The sequence below is a fragment of the Hesperophylax consimilis genome, chromosome 30 (genome assembly GCF_061612785.1).
Source record: "Hesperophylax consimilis isolate HC1 chromosome 30, BYU_Hcon_1.0, whole genome shotgun sequence".
Lineage (NCBI taxonomy): Eukaryota > Metazoa > Arthropoda > Insecta > Trichoptera > Limnephilidae > Hesperophylax > Hesperophylax consimilis.
In genome coordinates this window covers 13,785,385-13,806,223 of record NC_142865.1, presented here as the reverse complement: position 1 = coordinate 13,806,223, position 20,839 = coordinate 13,785,385, and the positions used below count along the sequence as shown (strand labels likewise).

Sequence of the window (20,839 nt, the reverse complement as noted above, 5' to 3'; positions counted from 1 at the left end):
ATACTGTCTTCAATACCAAAATGACTTAAGTCGATTTCACCCTTCAGGCAAATAGATCATCAATCAACTCGTAAATTGGAACATATGTGCCACTAGTTTTGATTATTTAAATCTGGTCACTTATTCATACGACATAGTCATCTCTCGGCTACGCCTTCAAATTTACCGTCTTTGTCCTCTGCAGTTGCAGGGCTGGATCAGCATCCTTTAATTGTTTTCATAGAGTTCGTCGTAAGGTTAGATGTGTTTTTCTAGCTGTGCTTAATTTCGTTTATTTTTCTGGGAATATAATCAGTCCATTACCGTACTCCCTACGCACACTTCACATTCAACGTTCCTTATCTAATTCTTTATCTTATAAATAATTTTCCCTCTAATTTTTGTTCTTTTCGGGATTGCGCTTCATAATTCAGTCACTATTGTTCCTGTCTTAGCAGGCAAGTTCATGTTCGCATTGGATTCCCTCAATCCAATCATGTTTATTAGTGCTTACGTTTATTTCATCCTTCCTCTGGTTATTATGGCACTTTAAATTCATCTCCACGCTCCTATGATGCCGAAATCAACTTCATAATGCTGCTATTTTCGTGTATATTCCAGTTCTTGCCAATCTGTCGGTCTGTATGCGTCCTTTCTTCCAAGGCCAAACTTTCTATTCGAATTTCGCTTGGAAAACAGAGTTCAAATGTTTTCATTTATATCTTTATGCATTATCTCAGTTTAAGTGTACAGGGTAGTACTCCTAACCACCTCAATCTTTATGCACCTTAATGTCATTAGACCCGAAATGAACATTATTTTCCCCCCCTTTCACCGTTTCGCCACTGTAAATTAATTAAATATTAAGGCGTTACCCGTATTGCATCTTGTTCCCTCAAAAAATAGTCATTAATTTTTGATTTATATGGAGTAATTATTATAAAATCTTTGTACCTCAGCCATCAATTGTAGCTAATGTGTCTGCCTGTCAATCTAATGCATTTGGTTTTAAATAAATAGTCCCATATGTCCCATGTTAAATTTTATGACCAATTCCATCTTAATTGTCCTTCTAATGATCGTGGATCTTGTATTGTTTATTTCGATATAAACACATAAATTTATGAATCAGGCCATTGTATTTAATCTCATCGATCCAAAACCATTGGTTCCTCGGCCGGTAGTTTCCTAGTACGATCCTCTCAAATTTGCATATCGATTACGCGTTTTTCTTGTTGATCTGTAGATGTATTTCCCTCCATCATTCAAAACTATAATTAAATCACTTAGTTTTGTCTTGTTTTCACCTCTCTACACAGTTTTTTTCGGGTTCTCCTGAGTCTACTCTACCCTCACGCGTTAATTTCACTTATTAGAAGTTTCTTGCCCCTTCCAGATAACAGTCTATCATACTTTATTTGATTTCGAATGACAATCAATCCTTTTTTTTCATTTGTATCAATCTCTCTTCGTTTCTTACACCGAAAGTTTATGACCAATGTTTCCCCCGTGAGAACATGTTTATCTTATAGTGCATTATCCTTTGACTCGATGTCTTCGTTCCCATGTTAATAAATAATGTAGATTTCTCCTTTGTCCTGTCAAAAACCCACTGTGATTGGCTAATTTTAGTAATAAATTTGGGTAGACACATCCCACTAAAACGCCTCTTTTTTCCAATTACAGTCTCCTGCATTTATTTCAATAAAGTTCGCTAGGTGTCTCTAGTGTGATGATTTCTTCGTAATTGAGGTTTAGCTTTCATTAAATACATTTTCTTTTGGAAGAAACCTATTTCATCACAGTTTCCATCGGGAAGCTACTAGGGATTCATCATCCGGAAAAATAAAATCTAGTAATTAAAATATGTTTTACTTGTGAGGTCCTGTTTTTATTAATCTTAAATATCAATAACTTACATCCGTATGGATCCCTCTAGAAATATTTGAGATCTTTGTAATACATCAGAAATAACTAAAATGTTGGCGTGGAGCAACCATTATTATTGAATTAGCATTGAGGTTACAGATGTAGTCAGCTTTGGCGTTCGAAGTATGGGCACATTGGGATCATTGTCCGATGCGAGATATTACAAATCAGGAATACCAACTTCAAGGGTGATTATACTTTTGTTTGTTTTTTTATGTGAACACTACTCAAGAGTACCAACCGCCAGGGGCCAGTGAGACTATGGGCATCCACACTGGGGTACGTTGCGAGACTCAAAGGATTGGGGATGGGAAAGTTGGGATTGAAAAACAAATAAATTTACATAATACGAGTTGAGAAATGGGAGATGTCAAGAAATCAAAGAACTATCATATATTTTATCTAAGTTTATTTCCACTTATACGTCAAATTACTATAACAAATGATATATGTATTTACAGTAAAAAAAGAACAAAACCAAAAGAACATGTGTCAAACAAGGAAACACTAAGGACAAAATAATATCATGTATTATAATATGTATATCCATAGTCCTCACTGCATACCATAAAACAATAATATATAAAAATGCATCCTAATTTAATAATCCAAGTGTGGGATAATTCTACAATGAAAAAGTGTATAAAAAGATATTTTTTATTGCAGAAATTTGTACATTATTTTTCTAAACAAAAATTTCATACTTCAATAATTCATTACACGTTTCCATTTTAACAGTTGAACCAATACATATAAGCATTCCGATCATCACTGAAATGGACACCTATGTATCTTCTGTCTTTGTTGCCATGATTGAGGTTTGAGTGAATATTGTTTTACAGTATTCAGTGCAAAGAGTAAATTATCCACCACATTCAGAATGGTTCCACTTTATCCACGTTTAATGCAACGTTTCTTAAAAACAAGGAAAAAAAAATCGTTATCAGATACAAATCAAAAAAAATTAAAACTCGTCATTTATTATTTGTACCATTCCGTTATGTCGTCCATTTACATTTTCAAAATTACTAATTTCATTTATCTCCAAGTTTAGTAGCAACACTAAAATTTTTTTTTTCAATTTTTCAACCAAATGCAAGAGATTTCCATTATAAAAATAAAATTAAATTCATTACATATCGATATATAGATGCTGAACAGCGTCCATTGGCAAGGCCAATTCATGCACAATGCTATACGCGTTATCAATTTTCAACAGTATTGTTACTGAACGTCTGGCAGCTTCTTGTAAATGTTCCTCGAGAACAGATCCAAAACGAGCGATTTCTTTATTAACCACAAAACTAGAGAAACAAGGTTTTGTCAAAAATATTATTGATAGAACTTCAACAGGTTTGTCTGTAAGCAGTTATGCAGATTTATTATAATAAAGTTTTTAGGAACTAGTTAAGCAGTAATAAAGTATATAACTTACTATGCTGGAACTATAAATGTTCCTCGAGCACAGACACAAATCCAGTTAAGTAATTCATTTATTTATTAAACGCAAAGCTAGTACATAAGATTTAGTTATGCAACAAAACATTCAGAATATTTGAAGGTATAGTTTATATCAACTTGTGCAGACCGAGAGAAACAGGACTTCACTGGCAAAGGATGCCGTTTTATTTTCACTTTGATATGACGCATGCCCTTTTTGAAAAATATGTATCCAGTAAAAACCCTCATAATACTTAGCCCGTTGTCTATTGGGTCGGTAAGGGTAAGGAATCTATGTAAACCGTGCGACTGTGCTGCCGACCTTAGCCAACTATACCTTCCTGGGCAGGTTTTTCAGTTTACGTCGATTCCTCACCCTTATGGACCCAATCGGATGACAAAAGAAGTTTGTTTTCCGATACCTAAAAAAGCCTTATAAGAAAGTTCCACTGGGCAAATGATTGAAATAATTTAAAGTCAGGTGTTTATGGTTAGTTTAGGCCTCAAACCTTCAGGCTATCAAAGAGTCAAACGATGAATGGTTAAACTAGAGTAATATTATTACTAATAAAACAGACATCCCAACAACACACATTTTTCTCTTAAAATATATGCACTTAGGAAAGTATATTATTATTGTTACACATGTAATTTTAGATTAAACCTAACGAATAAAACAGAGTTTCCACCATATAATCACAAAGTGTCCATACTGCAGACCACCAGCATTAGGGTGGTGTTTCTACAATCAATACTGTTCGGGGGGAGATGATTATTTCTTTTCAGCCGGGGCCGCTGTGTTGCCCATTGTTGCGTATCCCTGCAAATAAATAATTCACTTTTAATCATATACAAAGCGTCCACATTTTATAATTCGACACAAAATGGGGGCATATCTATCATATCATATATAAACCCCATATTGACTGTGGTTTGGTAAAACCCTTCAAGCCACAAAATGTTCATTACGAGACCATTAAAATGAATATTAATTTTATATGAAAGTGGTTATATTTGTTTTTCAAAATTTTGATGTAAAATATTGCAATTCTATTTGTTTGAGAAGATTTGAGGGTTGAGTAATTTAATCCACGGTTTTCTAAAAATAACCTAGAAAATGATGCATAAATTTAGCTTTTATTGTTAAAAATGCCTTAATCTGAAAAATACTTTGCAATGTTGTACTTTGAAGACTAAGAGTTAAAAATGGACTTTGGCAGAGTTAAAAAAGGACTTTGCTACGCTCAGTCAATAAAATAACTTATGCAATAAAAGTTAAGATAAGCAATGTCATGTGAGTTGAACAAAAATTAAATATCGCAATGGGATTCAATGAAGAATTTGTTTGAATATAAACACCGCATAAGAATCCAAGGTACCTGGGGTCAGTGGGACTGGCTCTACCCAATGGCATGGAGCATGTTGTGTGGCTGAAGGGAGTCAGCGGGGGAGGGGAGGAGAGGGAGATTAAGGTTAGGGAGAAAGTTGGGAAATTAGTAATTCCCATTAATAGTCCCATTTGCTGACCTGTTGCGCATAGGCCTGCGCGTACTGGGCCCATATCTGTTGCTGTGAGGCGGCGGTCTGCTGTTGGGCCGCGGCCCCGCTGGCTTGCGCTCCGGCGGCTGGTGTGCCCACGGTCTTGGCGCCCGCAACCGCCTTGTTGCCGTATTGCTGTGATAATGTCCTCATTATTATTACTCATGGTGGATTACAGGGGGAGAGGTTTAAAGGGATTGATGGATTCATTGACAAACAGGATGTTGGCCACCATCGGGGAAAATACACATCCCCCAGTTTTATGCGATATCTAAGTTGTTTTTTACATCACATGCTCTATATACTATAATTTAGGTAATCCTACAAAAACTATTTAGTAATCAATCCGCACTTTAAAACAAAAAATCTCATTACCATTTTTTAATATGTTAATAACCTCTTGAAGAAACGTTGAAACAGAAAATACTCAAAATACCACTCATCGTCGACTGAGAATTGGCAGAACTGCACCTTAATGATTTTTTCGCAATTGTTTTCTGTTGACCAGATAATAAATCTTATTATTCATATACATTTTAAGTTTATATGGTAAGACTTTTCCCTAATTAAGAGTATTGCTATATTATGTTTAGGCTCCTAGTTGGAAACCAGTGCTAAGTAATAGGTTACCCATCTGGACTTGAACCAGGTGTAATGCAATTTGCTAGCTCAGTGTAAAAAGGTAGGCCGATGAGAACTCGAATCCATCAGGGGTGGGGAGCTTCTTAATTCATTTCTTCGTCCATCGGTCAGGGATGGGGCAAGTCAAAGCAATAATTAATCATGAATATGAAGGACACAGGTATATTTAACATTTTCTAAAGAAACACAGGGTTGAATTGAATCTGACTCTCTCTCTTCCTCTCTCTAGGACGACCGGGTGAAACGGGGATTGCTACATGAATTTACCGATTTGAACACAAGAAAGGGTATACTGAAGATGCTTACTGGTTCGCCAAGGCATGATAAATGAAGGGTCCGCGGTCCGGTCAGACCACACGAACGAGGAAACAGGTGAATTTAACGGTAATACAAACGACTTCCAACGGGCCGAATATATAACGGATCCAGAACATGTTTAAGAATGATACGGCAAACTATTGATTACAATAATTGAGTTGGTTTAAACACGCGAGAACTACGCAAGGTTCGGGCGTATTAATAATTGCCAAGCCGGGACGCAGGGACCGCGACTGCACGAGGCCCAAGTAGAATGGTGACTGGCGTTGCCCGAGGCGAGATAGGCTGGAGGCCTAGCGGTCGCCGTGGGTGGTCTATCACGTGCATTTAACATGACCGTGGCCATGGGGGAAAGTGGGGTAACACAAGTTGTTAAGCGATCGTATTACGTAACAGTATATAAACTGGTTTTAACTGAAAACATACCCTACACCAAAAACTATATGAAAAGGTAATTCAAAGAAATGTACAGTGGAAAGCTCAAAGCAGATGGCGCTCTGGTGTGGTTGGATATCCTAATCAGAATGAAATGCAGAATACGTGGACAGACATGTACTATCTACTATTGAACCTATAGCAGTTACAGCATTAGGTTTATGTAGATTGGTTACTGGACAACAGTATAAGGCTACAATGATGTTTGTAATAGCTCTTTGACCATTTTGCATTACTTGACCCCCAGGAGCCTGATGCCTGAATTACTGCAATTGCAATGTCGACCTTATACATTCATTTTGCCTTTGGATCTTACTTCTACTGGCTTTGTTAAACACAAACAATAAAATGTCACTTTATTATAGTACTAGCTGATGTGTACCCGGTGTTGCTCAGGGTTATCCTTAGGAGATTAGACATATACCATTGTGGACTTTTCTGTAGGCCTTTTTAAGATACACAATTTCAAGGTTCAGCCAGCGTTAGCAATGTAAGCGCACAATAATATTTGACTTGATTACAAAACATTGACTTTTCTCTACTTTCTATAAATATAGTAAACGTGTATTATATAAACCTTGGGGAATAAATTCTCTGAAAAGTGAAAACCCTGTCATAATCCGTTGTGTAGTTTAGAAGACCTAAACAGATATATTACGACTATTTAGAGATGGTATTGTCTACATGTTGGTTGGCCTTAACCAAAATGTTTTCTGTTTATGGAATATTCTTTTCGACTCCTTAACGGCGAAGGGTTACTGATTGACTGCTTCGCGAGGATAGGCGTTGTCCAGTCGAAACAGTGGGCTTAAAAAAATAATATCAGAGTGCTATTGGAAAGGGCAATAATTTCAAGATGTAGGACCCCCTTCGGGTGAAATGTGATTTTTACCTTACCGTACCCTGGGGTACGTAAAGATTAAATAACCATTATTTAATCATTTGGTTGGAGGATTGGTCGACTGGACCTAGTCTGTTGGCTATTAAAAAATCATTTGGTGGGTGAATAGATTGACCATTAGGTTGTAGGAACTAAACAATTCTTTGTTTGGTTGATTCAATGAGAGATTGTGTTACCTGCTGCGGCCACTGCTGCTGCCCCCAGTAGCCCTGCTGCTGCTGCGACCAGGTGCCCCACTGGCCGGGGTCTCCGCCCGCCTGCGCAGCCTGTCCGGCCTGCCCAGCCTGACCGGCCTGCCCTGCCTGCCCGGCCTTGCCCCACTGGCCCTGCTGCGCCTGGCCCTGGCCCTGCCCCTGCTGCTGCTGGCTGTTCCAGTTGTTCCACTGGTTCCAGTTGGCTCCCCAGCTTGTGTTCTGCCAGCCCTGCTGCCCGCCCCCACCCCAGTGCTGCTGCGGCCAGCCCTGTTGCTGCTGCCCACCGCCCCAGCCCTGCTGCTGTTGCTGCTGTTGCCAGTTACCTCCGCCTCCCTGCTGCCCACCTGAATTGCTCTGTGCAAACAAACAACATACAATTATATTCATACTTCTCAAGTTTTATATGCTGTGGCAGTTCTGATAATCAATTGTCTCGGAGTGGAACCATCTCTTCAGAGAAAAGGCAGTCTTTGAAGTATGTACTACATACTAAATTTGACTTCCCTGTCCGCTGTGTTATATTGTGTCCTTGGCTAAAAGACGTGTATGTACATTATATCACACCTCCCCAAAAAATACCTCAATAGTCTTATCCACGAAGGTAAGTACAGAGTAAGGCTAGCTTTAGACTTGTAAGTTTTTTCGTAAATTTACGACTTCTAGCCAATGGGCATATTGGATTTTCAAAATGCAATATGCCCATTGGCTAGAAGTCGTAAATTTACGAAAAAACTTACAAGTCTAAAGCTAGCCTATCAATTTATTATATTTTGAGAGAATGCTTTGAATAAACTATGACATTAGTCATACGTTGACTGCTGAAAAGAACACATGTGAAATTAATCAGATAAGTTCGCTAATGTAGTAGGCAGAGATGTGCAAAATGGGTACCCAAAACCATTTGAAATGCAAAATGGAAATGGATCAAAACTTTTCCATTTGAAAATGAAAAATGCAAAATGGTTTTTTAGAAAAGCATTTCAAATGCAAAATGCCTATTTTCAAAATGCATTGAAAATGCAAAATGGTTTCTCAGCTCAAACAATTAAAATAAATATAGAATTTTTAAACAATTTTGTCATTTAATAATGGACATCAATGTAGAACAAATATATTACATGATGGTAAATCCAAAAACACCAAGACTACAGATTATGAAACCACAAAAAATTTGCGCGGGACTAATGTTGCTAACGTAAAAACATAGAAACTGCTATCTAACATTTAATATTACAGCATCATGGCCCCATGTTCAGTATTTGAATCAGTATTTTTGTAATGGTATCACTCAATTGCCAGGGCTCCTACCAGGGAGCAACTTGACAAATGGAAATTATCTTTCATAGCGAGGTTGAGGAACGACTGATATTTGGGGCTTATGAAAAAAAAGATGAGTGGAGATAGTAGGAAGAATGTTGCAAAAAAGCATTTAAAATGGAAAATGCATTGAGAAAAGCATTTAAAATGCAAAATGGTTTTTAGAAAAGCATTTAAAATGCAAAATGGAAAATACCCATTTTGCATTTCCATTTGAAATTGATTTATTTGAAATAAAGCACATCTCTGGTAGTAGGGTAACTGTTTGCAGCGCGGTAGATTGTGGGACTTTTCTTCGCAGGGTCTCAATGTTAGTGATGCCGCCGGGTACCCGGTTCCCACAGGACCCGGTTCCTCAAACGGGACCCGGCGGCATCACTACTCAATGTTCATTTTTACCCCAATCATCTACAATATCATCATCTACATTGAGTTGCGTAGCGAAGCAAAAAATAAGTGAGGTGAGTAAATTAACACAATTATAAAAGTGTCCTAACTAAATATTATAACAAACAATTTTGGAAACAAGCCCGAACTTTTGTTTACCCGATTTGGGATTTCTTTGCAAGCAGATTTTATTATCGATTTAGACCAAATACTGATACAACAACGTAAGTTGCCACAAATCACTTAAAAGGGAGGTGGACATGCCACCTCCCCGCTCCGCCCAAACTGAAATGTTTCCCTTTCCCTCATGAAGAGGTTTATTGTTTTGTTTGTCTATGGTTGACATCAACGACTCAATAAAAATAAGTGAAAAATTTGAAACAGCAGCACAGTAACATCTCCAGGGATAATTAGAAGGTTTGAGTTGAAATAAATATTGTTTTTTACATACCCTGTTGTAGTTCTGCCTGGCGGGTGCCGCAGGACCACCCCTCGCAGGCACGGCGGATGCTCCGGGTCCGGCCTGACGGTGATAGGGAAGGGGGGGTGCGCCCCCCCTGCCCCCGGCACCCCCGGCCGGCCCGCGCGGCTGCTGCTCGCCGCTGCTTGGTGCACGGCGGGGTGCGTCATTGGCACGGCTGTCACGTCCGCCTCCACCACCACTGAAACAAGTCACAAATGAGACACAGTTCACATTTGGAACGGTGATACAAGTAATACCTGAATTATCCATACAGATACTTCATGGCCTTAGTGACCAGGAGGTACCGGTACGATCATTCATAAGTATACGTTGGGAAGTTGGGCAAGCACAGTATGCTCATTGCTCATAGCTCTGAGCTAAAGGCTCCCTTTCAATTGCGTTGGATCTCACAATGGTATAAAAATATTGAGCTGGTACCATGACTCCTGCTCTTAATAAAATGAGTCACGAACCATCTCCAATTAATTCAACTTATTTTCTAGCTTCTTATTTACCGTGCATGGTAAATAAGAAACTAGAAAATAAGCAAAACAAGCAAATTCCAGCCCAAGTAGTGGAGTAAAATGTATATAATCACCATGTAGCAGTAAAATGTATATAATCACTAAACAGATATTTCATAAGAGACTTGCCGTCATTGGTAACGATCCTTGTATTAAAAATTCCCAAAACCTTGTAAATAGTTTATCACATTTCATCTATGTACTGTTAGGACGGGTTGTTTCGGAGAATTTGAACAATTCATCAAATTTGAAAAATTGTTCAAATTCTCCGAAACAACCCGTCCTTAGTCTCTAAAATAGTAAATAAATAAATTAATTAATTAAGCATGTATTGAGATGAGTGTAACGTACCGGCCCTGCTGAGACCAGCGCTCGCCGCCCTGACGGTAGGGCTCCCGAGAGCGTTGGTCGCGTCCGCCTCCATGGGGAGGCATGTCTCGGCCCCAGCCCCCGCCGCCCCCCTCTCCGCGGCCTCCCTCCCAGCCACGGCCTCCGGACCAGCCGCCGCCTCCACCTCCGCGACGGTCATCTAGAATTAAAACACACTCAAATTAACATTCCCGTACCCAAAATGGAACCTTACATTACCTTGTTTAAATCTTTAATTTCTCCATAAGCTTACACAATACCAGCTTCACATTTTAAATATTCCCAAAAAATATAATTTAACAGCTATATAATTCATTGATGATAAATTTTAGATGTGAATACCAAACAAGCTAGTGAGACTACGGCATCCTATCATATGTTGTGACACTAAAGGTTGTAGGAAGGGAAAGGGGAAGAGGAAGTTGGGGAAGTACCTGACTTTTCAGATCTGTTAACTTGGTTAAAGCCATTTCAAGCGACGTTTGAATTCTGAATATTGGTCCTTAAACTAGGGCGATACTGAGTATCTTACACTCTGGAAGGTGCCGTACATATACTATACGTTATTTTTAATTGATATTGTGAAATAACACCAATTATTAGTCAAATAAAATTTACGCAATGTCACAAAATAGTTGTTTTTTTGCAAATAACAAATATTTCGCCTCCTTTGAATTGCATAATCCTTATTTCAGGTTTAATTGCATTATAATAATTACATATTTTATTTAGTATTTTAATGCAAGTATAAAACAACAAAAAAAAAAAAGACTTTGTGAAATGAGCGCACAAGGAATCACAACTTCAATTGAAATCTTCACCTGAAATTGAAAAAACAGTTGACTGGTTAAGAACATAAATAAATTTACCTCGCCGGTCATTCCTCCTCATGGGTCCACCGCCCCCTCCGCCCTGGCGCCCACGGTCGTACCGCCCTCTGTCGGAATCAAAGCGGCGTCGGTTGCCACCTCCCCCGCCCTGGCCGCCTCGAGAGCTGCCGCTGCTCCCGCCGCGCCCCCCGCCCATGTTCTGGTTGGGCCCGAAGCCCGCCTGCCGCCCTTCGCGGTTGTAGCTGGCCACCGTCTTCTTGGACTCCTCTTCGCCTTGCTCCGAGAACACCACCTCGTCTAGCCACATGCACTTCTCCGGCAGCACGAAGTTGGCTGGAATGGTACAACGCACGCATTGTAGCAACCTCTATTCATATTCACCATCCTAACTAGTTCATCCTCGAGCAAACCACAAATGTAACTGTTATTTCTTCTCAAATTAGAACTCTCCAAAAACGGGTTTCCCTAACACACTTCTAAGAATTAAATGTTCAGCGAGTTTGTGACTGTTCCCAAAGTAATCATATTTTACAGTTCCATGTTGTTTATTCCGATATAGGACAATCCTTTCCATATTAAAGATCCCCATAATGCCAAAGTATTCTGGTTCATCGCCTCAAAAAGGACAAAAAGGCAAACTCCTCACATAATCATAAAACCAGAACCAAGCAAATAGACAAGCTAAATATACCTAAGTACCTTTGGATAAATAAATTCCATTAAACTTATGTAACTAACGTCCACCCAGTATCAAAAAAACTAAAACAGAAAATAGCTACATTTATTAAATCTTTGTTTAAGGTATTACTATTTAGTAATTAGGAACATCGTCATAGAAGTAACTGGAGAAACCCTACCCAACCAACCATGAAGTTTTACTATAAAAGATGCTGGAAACCCTCCATCCAAAACCTACTTCTCCTAGGCACAGCATCTCCTAGCGAGGAGGACTAACTAAATATTCTACATCTCACTTATATTTCATACATATATATATTAGAGTAATTAAATAAAAAATCTTTAAATTTCCAATGAAACGTCAAAGAAAATAGTTGTTTGAAAGACATTTTGGAGGTTCCACATCAGTATCCAGAAATAGTGCGCTATAGAGTAGAGCGTGAGCTGATATCTTTTACAAGTGTGAACTCTATTGCCAACGACTACGTTGTTGAAACGCACATAAGACTGCGCATAAGAGCTAATATTCAATGGTACTACAGAGATAACAAGTACATTTGCGCTTTGGGGGAATCAATGCGAGATGGAAACTTTTGCTTCGGGTTATATAAATGTGTCGAAGGCAATGAAACTAAATTGATATTATGTCCAATCCTCCTAGATCCTTCATTATACCAAAAGTATATTTTAAAGTTCTAATGATAATATTAGGAAGAACTCAAAAGAACATTTAGCACTGACGTATTGATGCATTGGTATCCAATTCGAGCCAATACAGAGGGGAAAATAAACAGGAATAATTTTTATATGTACGCTGGATTCAAAATTTGCATAAATCTATCAAAAAATATATTATGGTTAAGAACTGCGTCCCATGTCAGAAAGCGCCGAATGTTGAAAAGATCAAAATCAACACACAGGAATTTCTGCCGCACAAATTTGAGAAGTGCCCCTTTCCCTAAATAATTTTTATTAGTAAAAACTTTCAATATCTAGAACCAAATATATTAGAATTGTTTGTTTGCAAAGAAAATAGTACAAGACATGTAATACCAGATTAATCAAAACCACCAAAGAGAAATAATGAGACATGATCGGAAGTGTATTTGGAAAATAGCGAAGTCAAAAAGTAAAAGTTTGCATCAATAAATCAAAATCGTGTCACCATTTTAAAATCAAGAAAACAGAGGAACTGGGAGCGGGAAGCACAGATTATCGGAACAAGTGAAAAGTGGTAAAGAAAAATTATATTTAACTTTGCTGTTTCATAATCAACATTTTAACTTTTACTTTTAGTGTTGTTTAAAAATAATTGAGGCTCAGGTAACAACAGCAAAGGTATAATAAAAAGGAAAAAAACTAAATAAATAAAAATAGGCAAGATAAAACAAGATTTTTTAGTGTGATATCAGACATGTGCGACATTTGTATGGCAATTTTTAAAGATAGGAGAAAATAAAATTTTAAAAAACTGTTCAAATCGTGAAAACTCAAAGAAAATGTGTGAAATAATATATATTATGTCGCACACACAAGTAATTTTTTTTTTAAACATTGTAGCGTTGGTTGAATGTTTGTTTGTTTATTGCGTACCTTTCATTTCTAGCACGGCCCCATCAGGAACATCCTTGCCATCCCTTTCTTCGCGCAACTTTTGGCGCTCGGCGAAGGTATCCTCGGCCGGCACAATGACGACGGCCGTTCGCTTGTATCCGTTGTTGAAATCGCGCATTTTGCGCCGCTGAGCCGACGGGTAGACATTAGTCTGTTGTTGATGTTCATCCAGAGACATTCATCATTCACACAGAGACGGTGCGGGTGCACACGGTCCATTGTGATCCAGCGACGAATTATTATGTTTTTTTTGGTATTTAGTATTTCCACGTTGTCAAGATTATGTGTTTTGAGTTTGATACCACAAGAAGACATCGAGGTGAGGGGTCATCAGACATCGGGCAGTCCAAGTTAGGCAGCATCCATTGGGTAGATTTCCGGATATATGATAGAGAGCAAAACAGATTTAATTTAGACGGTTTTCAATTTTAGTTTTCTTCCGTTGGAGCGGAGGGATATTGTTGGTTTGTTGGTTGGGGTTGGGGTTGGTGTTGGTTATACCCCCACCACTTTGTTGTTACAAACAACCAAATTCAAGCATTTCTCTTTACCTCCACTACTAATCATTATTGTTCATACTTTGTGGTATATTGCATACCTTTGTGTTTGCAACAGATTTGATAAACTCGTTGAAATAAACATAAAAAGAATACATTCATTGCCACCATAATAGATCTATAGAAATCTGAACACGGCCAAAGTAGTATGTTATCGAATCTTCCTCCACCTGCCGCTAGTCAAAATGTAATATATTCCTCTCTACAATCATTCTTACAATCCAAAAGCAGAGAATAATTATGTAATACAGCAAATTAACAACTAAACATTGCCATTGCAGACTCTGAACTGCCCTTACGTGGAAAAATTGCCTTATCGAAATAACGCCTAAAATTGTTTTAGAATCTCCAAACGACGGTCAAGTCAAATCGATTTGAAACAGACGGTTTGTGTGGACGGCGCTTGGATTACTTGTAATTATTTGATATTTTTTTCTGTGAAGCCCAAGAGTGCTGATTGGCTGAAAAGTATATTGCAGTTTTGTCCAATCACTAATTATTTTCGTGTGTGACTGGTTCCTGGTAAATTCATCAGTCAAACTGGAAACAGATGCTGAATAAACTAATTTCGTAGAAACAAACCTGGAGAAAACGCAAATGCATATTGATTTATGGAAAAAAGGGCATTATTTTTTTTGTTTTCCATTTACTTTTAGTGTACTCAAAACTTGAGGAGTAAATTAATTAAAATACATAAAACATATTGTCTATTAATAGAAATTCTTTATTACCAGAGATGTGCTTTATTTCAAATAAATCCATTTCAAATGGAAATACAAAATGGGTATTTTCCATTTTGCATTTTAAATGCTTTTCTAAAAACCATTTTGCATTTTAAATGCTTTTCTCAATGCATATTCCATTTTAAATGCTTTTTTGCAACATTCTTCCTACTATCTCCACTCATCTTTTTTAAGCCCCAAATATCAGTCGGTCCTCAACCTCGCTATGAGAGATAATTTACATTTGTCAAGTTGCTCCCTGGTAGGAGCCCTGGCAATTGAGTGATACCATTACAAAAAATACTGATTCAAATAATGAACATGGGGCCATGACGCTGTAATATTAAATGTTAGATGGCAGTTTCTATGTTTTTACGTTGGCAACATTAGTCCCGCGCAAATTTTTTGTGGTTTCATATTCTGTAGTCGTGGTGTTTTTGGATTTACCATCATGTAATGTTTTTGGGTTTACCATCATGTAATATATTTGTTCTACATTGATGTCCATTACTAAATGACAAAATTGTTTAAAAATTCTATAATTATTTTAATTGTTTGACCTGAGAAACCATTTTGCATTTTCAATGCATTTTGAAAATAGGTATTTTGCATTTGAAATGCTTTTCTAAAAACCATTTTGCATTTTCAAATGGAAAAGTTTTGACCCATTTCCATTTTGCATTTCAAATGGTTTTGGGTACCCATTTTGCACATCTCTGTTTATTACGCATAAATTAAATGCATATATATGCTAGCTAACGTCAAATGAAATGTTTAATAGTCAATATCTCAGAACATAACTCGGAACTTTTTACATAATGCTGTTTTTCCACACAAGGACTGAATTTTTTTTTAAATTTAATATTCTTACAAAAATAAACTTCATATAATGGCATTACAAAATAGTGTAATAACTAACTCTCGAGTTTGGTGTAGGATATTGATAAAACATTTTTTTTATATTTTGACTGACAGTAAAAAAAAAAAAAAAAAAAAAAGATTGAATAATCTGAACCTTGCATGTAATCAAAAAAAATTAAGTATCCTTTTTAGACAAAAGTTTGTACTGCAAATGGTTTAGATTTTATTCTTTTTTATTTCTATCCCCAACAAAAACTTGTAAAAACTAACGAAAATGTTAAATAGATTAGTTTTCATGGAGTGAAATTTAAACCTGTAAAAAAATAAAAATTCCTATTTTTACAGAGTGATTCGTAGACATCCCATAGACCAGCCTGTCGGGGAAAAGGGAGGAACAAACCAAGTTGCTCCGGGTGAGGAGGCGACGTGACCGTCTCCCTTTCTGTGATTTGTCAATAAATGAATCCGAGAGTATACAGGCAACTCACATTCTGATATCATTATTTAGTCCTCGAAAATAAAATCTGCTTACGAATTATAATATTGTACCCGGTTCCTATACAACTCAGAATAGTGGCAGTTCAACACACTTTTGAAATGTGATGAAGTCATTAAAAATGATGAAAATCACAGCTGATAGTTATAATAGTAAAGATTATTCTTAAAGTTAGTTTCTTAGCTACAATTTTACACAGTGAAAGTATTAAAAATTACTCATTTTAAGTAAGATTTCCAAAACAGAAACATAAACTAGAAATGTTATGCATATTTATAAGGATATCCCTAGTTAAAAATACTTAATTTTACGTGTGCCTGTGGAAGAAAAATATTTGTAAGTCAACATTATTTTTCTTTGAATGGAGATATTATTTTAATGACCATTTTATCGTCTATATACAGTCAAACTTGGTTATAACGAGGACGAGGGGACTGACCAAATAACGAGCACGAGGGGACTGACCAAATAACGAGCACGAGGGGACTGACCAAATAACGAGCACGAGGGGACTGACCAAATAACGAGCACGAGGGGACTGACCAAATAACGAGCACGAGGGAACTGACCAAATAACGAGCACGAGGGGACTGACCAAATAACGAGCACGAGGGGACTGACCAAATAACGAGCACGAGGGGACTGACCAAATAACGAGCACGAGGGAACTGACCAAATAACGAGCACGAGGGGACTGACCAAATAACGAGCACGAGGGGACTGACCAAATAACGAGCACGAGGGGACTGACCAAATAACGAGCACGAGGGAACTGACCAAATAACGAGCACGAGGGGACTGACCAAATAACGAGCACGAGGGGACTGACCAAATAACGAGCACGAGGGAACTGACCAAATAACGAGCACGAGGGGACTGACCAAATAACGAGCACGAGGGGACTGACCAAATAACGAGCACGAGGGGACTGACCAAATAACGAGCACGAGGGGACTGACCAAATAACGAGCACGAGGGGACTGACTAAATTTGATCCTTATACCCATTACTCGTTATTTCCAAAACATGTTTTTTAAAAGTCGTATGTACCTATCAATATATTCGCAAATGTACAGTATATTTTCAAAATACGAGGAGTAGTTAAACAAAAACTTTTCACTAACCAAATTTATAATAAATGATTTTTTTTTAGATTTCGCTTTCATGCTTCTCAATTTCCTCCTTAAAACAAACGCATTATAATTATCATCACCTGGTTCAATGCTTCCAAGAAAAATATCACTAAATTGTCTCAGCTTGGGTGTATTGTACCGCTTGTAAAATCTCACTTGTCATAAATAACTACATATCTTGCCGGATTGTTATGTTTTCATGTCACAAAACAGTGATACACAACCTGCGGAAAATTCTTGCAGTCTGCATGTCAATTACATACGGCCCACATGGCTATAGAGAAGAATCAAAATTTTTGGGTTACTTCTTGAAAACCCTGGCTGAGAACATTTTATTATTTATTTACACGCCTAAAAAGGCTTTTACATAAAAGTGATAAATGATGCAGTTTACATAGGAGAATATCTGTATTATACACGAGATACTAACAGTATATAGATGTAAGCCATTATGAAGTAGGTACAAAATAGAATTAAAATAAAAGAGCGTTGGTTTATTTAAGCTACATGTCCTAAATGGAACTAAATTTGAAGAACCGGTTTGCTAAACAAGTTCTAAAAAATCAACAGAAACCCTAAATCTTGAATTTCGCCATCAAGCTCTTCCCCTCAACAAAAACAAAAAAGAATCCACTTGTTTGAAAAATAGGCAAAATAGGCGCCTCTGCTGAAAAAGTTGTGCATCACTATCATAAATTTACACCGTGCAGTGATGTACGTACTCGTAACTTGGTCCTTTTAAACAAATATTTATTTGTTTTTAAAACAAAATTGACGATGAGTTATAATACAAAAGAAGACATAAAACGGTAACAAATTAGCAAAGCTCAAATTTCGCATGACTATGCAGATCTTATATAGTGCCTTAGGTAGTGCCATAAAAATATGAAACCTTCCCTAACGGGATAGGAAATTAACGCCAAGCGCCATTGTGCGCAGGGCAGCTAATGGCTCTTTTGTTTGTTACCACTTACTTTGAGAATAATTCCCAACTATTCCTTTATTTTCAGACTCGACGACCCATTCAAGTATTCAGAAATGTGTTGACAAAATTATTTTCACAGTTATCAGTCGACCTTGACCTCGTCACAACAGCCAACAATTATATGAAGAAAAGCCAGAACTAAAATATCATTTTGTAATTGCTCATTATAGCCGTGAACTTGCTATTGCCGTGATCGTTATAACCAAGTTCGACAGTATTATGTGTGGTAAATGACAAATTAAAATTTAAAGTATAAATTAATGCAACAAAAAATACAGTGTTTTATTTTTTTTTTAAACTTGAAGAAATGCCTTAAATAGCCTTTTTACGAGGAACTTTCAGTTTTTCATAATATATTCCAGAATGCTTGTTTGAATTTATGTGCACTGTGCAATATTTAAATACATAGAATTGTAGACAATCCTTTTATAAAACAGAAATTAATTTATGACAATTTTAAAAATAAAAATTGTCAATATACAAGGTGGGGCAAAAGTAATCACCCGATGTTCTTTTGCTGTAATTTTTTTTATGATAAACTTTGGTACTGCTTGTGAAATTTGTTTATTTAATCCAAGTGGCCGCCGCCAGAGTTGATGACCATACGGGCCCGTTTTATGGCATTTTCCATCACTCTTGCCAGAACTTCGGGCGACAGGTTCTCGCATTCCTGGCGAATATTCTCCTTAAGGTTTCCATTAAAAAAAAATGGAAACAATTATTCCGCGTTTTTGCGGAGTAAACCGATTCATGTCTTGTCGATTTGTATTCTGCGTTTGTTTACTTCACAAATGTCAAAAAAGAATTGACATTTGGCGCCATTTGCAAAAGTTATAGCGTTTTCCAATAGGGTGATTACTTTTGCCCCACCTTGTAGATGTGTCTATTAAAAATGAAGAAAAATAATACAAAAAATGAATTATTTCTGAACCAAAGAAATAAAAAGAAATAATGTGAGCTGCTGGTTGCAAATGCTATTTAATCTGCAAGAATAAAGCCGAAACCTAAAAAACAAAATCAGCGAGTTTATCAAATCTGTTGGCAACTTTCTTAATATCAAAATGCAAACATGTAAATTGCACTATTATTTATGATAAGAAAACATTTAATGGTGGAAGAAAACAGAAATACCTAGACTCCACTCTGAATTTCAAAATACTTGGAAATTGGCATCAGAATGGAGCAATTTGTTTGCTTATTTTCCATAATATATTAAAATCTTCACTCTTCGGGTCTTGATTCTCCAAAATTCTGCAATTTATATATTATTATGTATCTCATTACAGGTCGAATAATCAGTTCATAAGTTGCGCTCGCTTTTACAAATCCACTCAGCGCTACAAGTGTTCAACTTCTTCCCCACTTACCGTTTTCCAAAATAGACCTAAAGACTGATTAAATTTGACTAGAGGAATGAGAGGTAATAAATATACTCACAGCATACTATACCAGTACCTTCCGTTGGATTGGCCTTCTTGTCTCCAGATGTACACACAAACCTTTTACCTTGTTTTCTTACCTTGGTAGAATTACACGTCTGGACACAAGGACAGCAAGCGAACCCCCAACGAATAAATGTATTCAAAATTTCAACACCCAAAAACTGGCTTGATTTTTGCTAAGTTGTTGAGCGCATACAGTAAAAATAAATAAAAGGGAGAATGGTACATTTCAAATATCACTTATTCAGTTTGGAAGAAAGCCAATGATAATTAGATGGATTGTTTTTGCTTTGTTAATATTTCTAAATGCAATCGCCAAATAATAAGCATTGGACATTCAAAAGTCATTTTAAAAAATAATACATTTCTACAAACAACAAATTTCTCCATGGCAGAAAAAAATTGGTACCTCAAAATTTTTTGAGATTTGTTTACAATTCGTAATTCATATTTACTTCATAATTATGGATTCCTATTTAAATTTTCGTTCGGGTGTTGTAGACCATCAAATCAATGTTCAAAACCATTTAGAATTTTTTACATTTTAACGTCCCCTTTATAAGTCGGTTCTCTGCCCGCTACAGATTTTGATCAAATTGTCATCAGATAATAACAAAAGCTAAAATGGGCAGAGAATCGGTATTTAACGGAGAATGTTCAAATGACGAAAATTTAAAATGACGCTAAATGTCAATTTTGACGGTCATCGAATGAATTTTGTGTACAGTGAAACCTCGATCGATCGTTCATCGAATGACTGTTTTCCCATATTTATTCCAGTCTCGAATTTACATCATACAAAACAAAGATTGCATCGTTCTATTATGCATCATTTTATAGCATTCATCGTTGAAAATCATGCAGTTTTTTTTTATACATATTTTATCCCCTATCAATCATTTATAAATCTTAAATGAACATACATTTTAAAACCACATTCCATAACTAAATGCTTGGTTTCGATTATCGGTTCTGTAAACAATGAGCGGAACATTGGAAAGAGAGAGATAACGATTTAGTCGCTTCTGCCGGCGGCGGCCGCTCCTGGCATTAGTCCATAAATAAACCACTCACCATTACCACA

The 20,839-nt window shown here is 36.9% G+C and overlaps 1 protein-coding gene across 2 annotated transcripts in view; it reads right to left on the bottom strand.

The window, feature by feature from the left end:
- Nucleotides 1-2,324: 2,324 nt before the first annotated feature.
- The window catches only part of LOC149409665 (uncharacterized), a 35,677-nt gene continuing 17,162 nt past the window's right edge, over nucleotides 2,325-20,839 (bottom strand). Inside the window, exons 17-23 of one of the 2 annotated variants that reach the window (XM_089649610.1) lie at nucleotides 13,539-13,710; nucleotides 11,307-11,600; nucleotides 10,420-10,597; nucleotides 9,533-9,743; nucleotides 7,360-7,731; nucleotides 4,876-5,022; nucleotides 2,325-4,168 (exon numbers count right to left, since the gene is read on the bottom strand). In XM_089649610.1, coding sequence (XP_089505736.1) covers nucleotides 4,121-4,168; nucleotides 4,876-5,022; nucleotides 7,360-7,731; nucleotides 9,533-9,743; nucleotides 10,420-10,597; nucleotides 11,307-11,600; nucleotides 13,539-13,710 — 1,422 coding nt within the window. In that variant the 3' untranslated portion in view covers nucleotides 2,325-4,120. The remainder of the gene's footprint in view (nucleotides 4,169-4,875; nucleotides 5,023-7,359; nucleotides 7,732-9,532; nucleotides 9,744-10,419; nucleotides 10,598-11,306; nucleotides 11,601-13,538; nucleotides 13,711-20,839) is intronic. The other variant, XM_089649612.1, reaches the window with a different exon arrangement.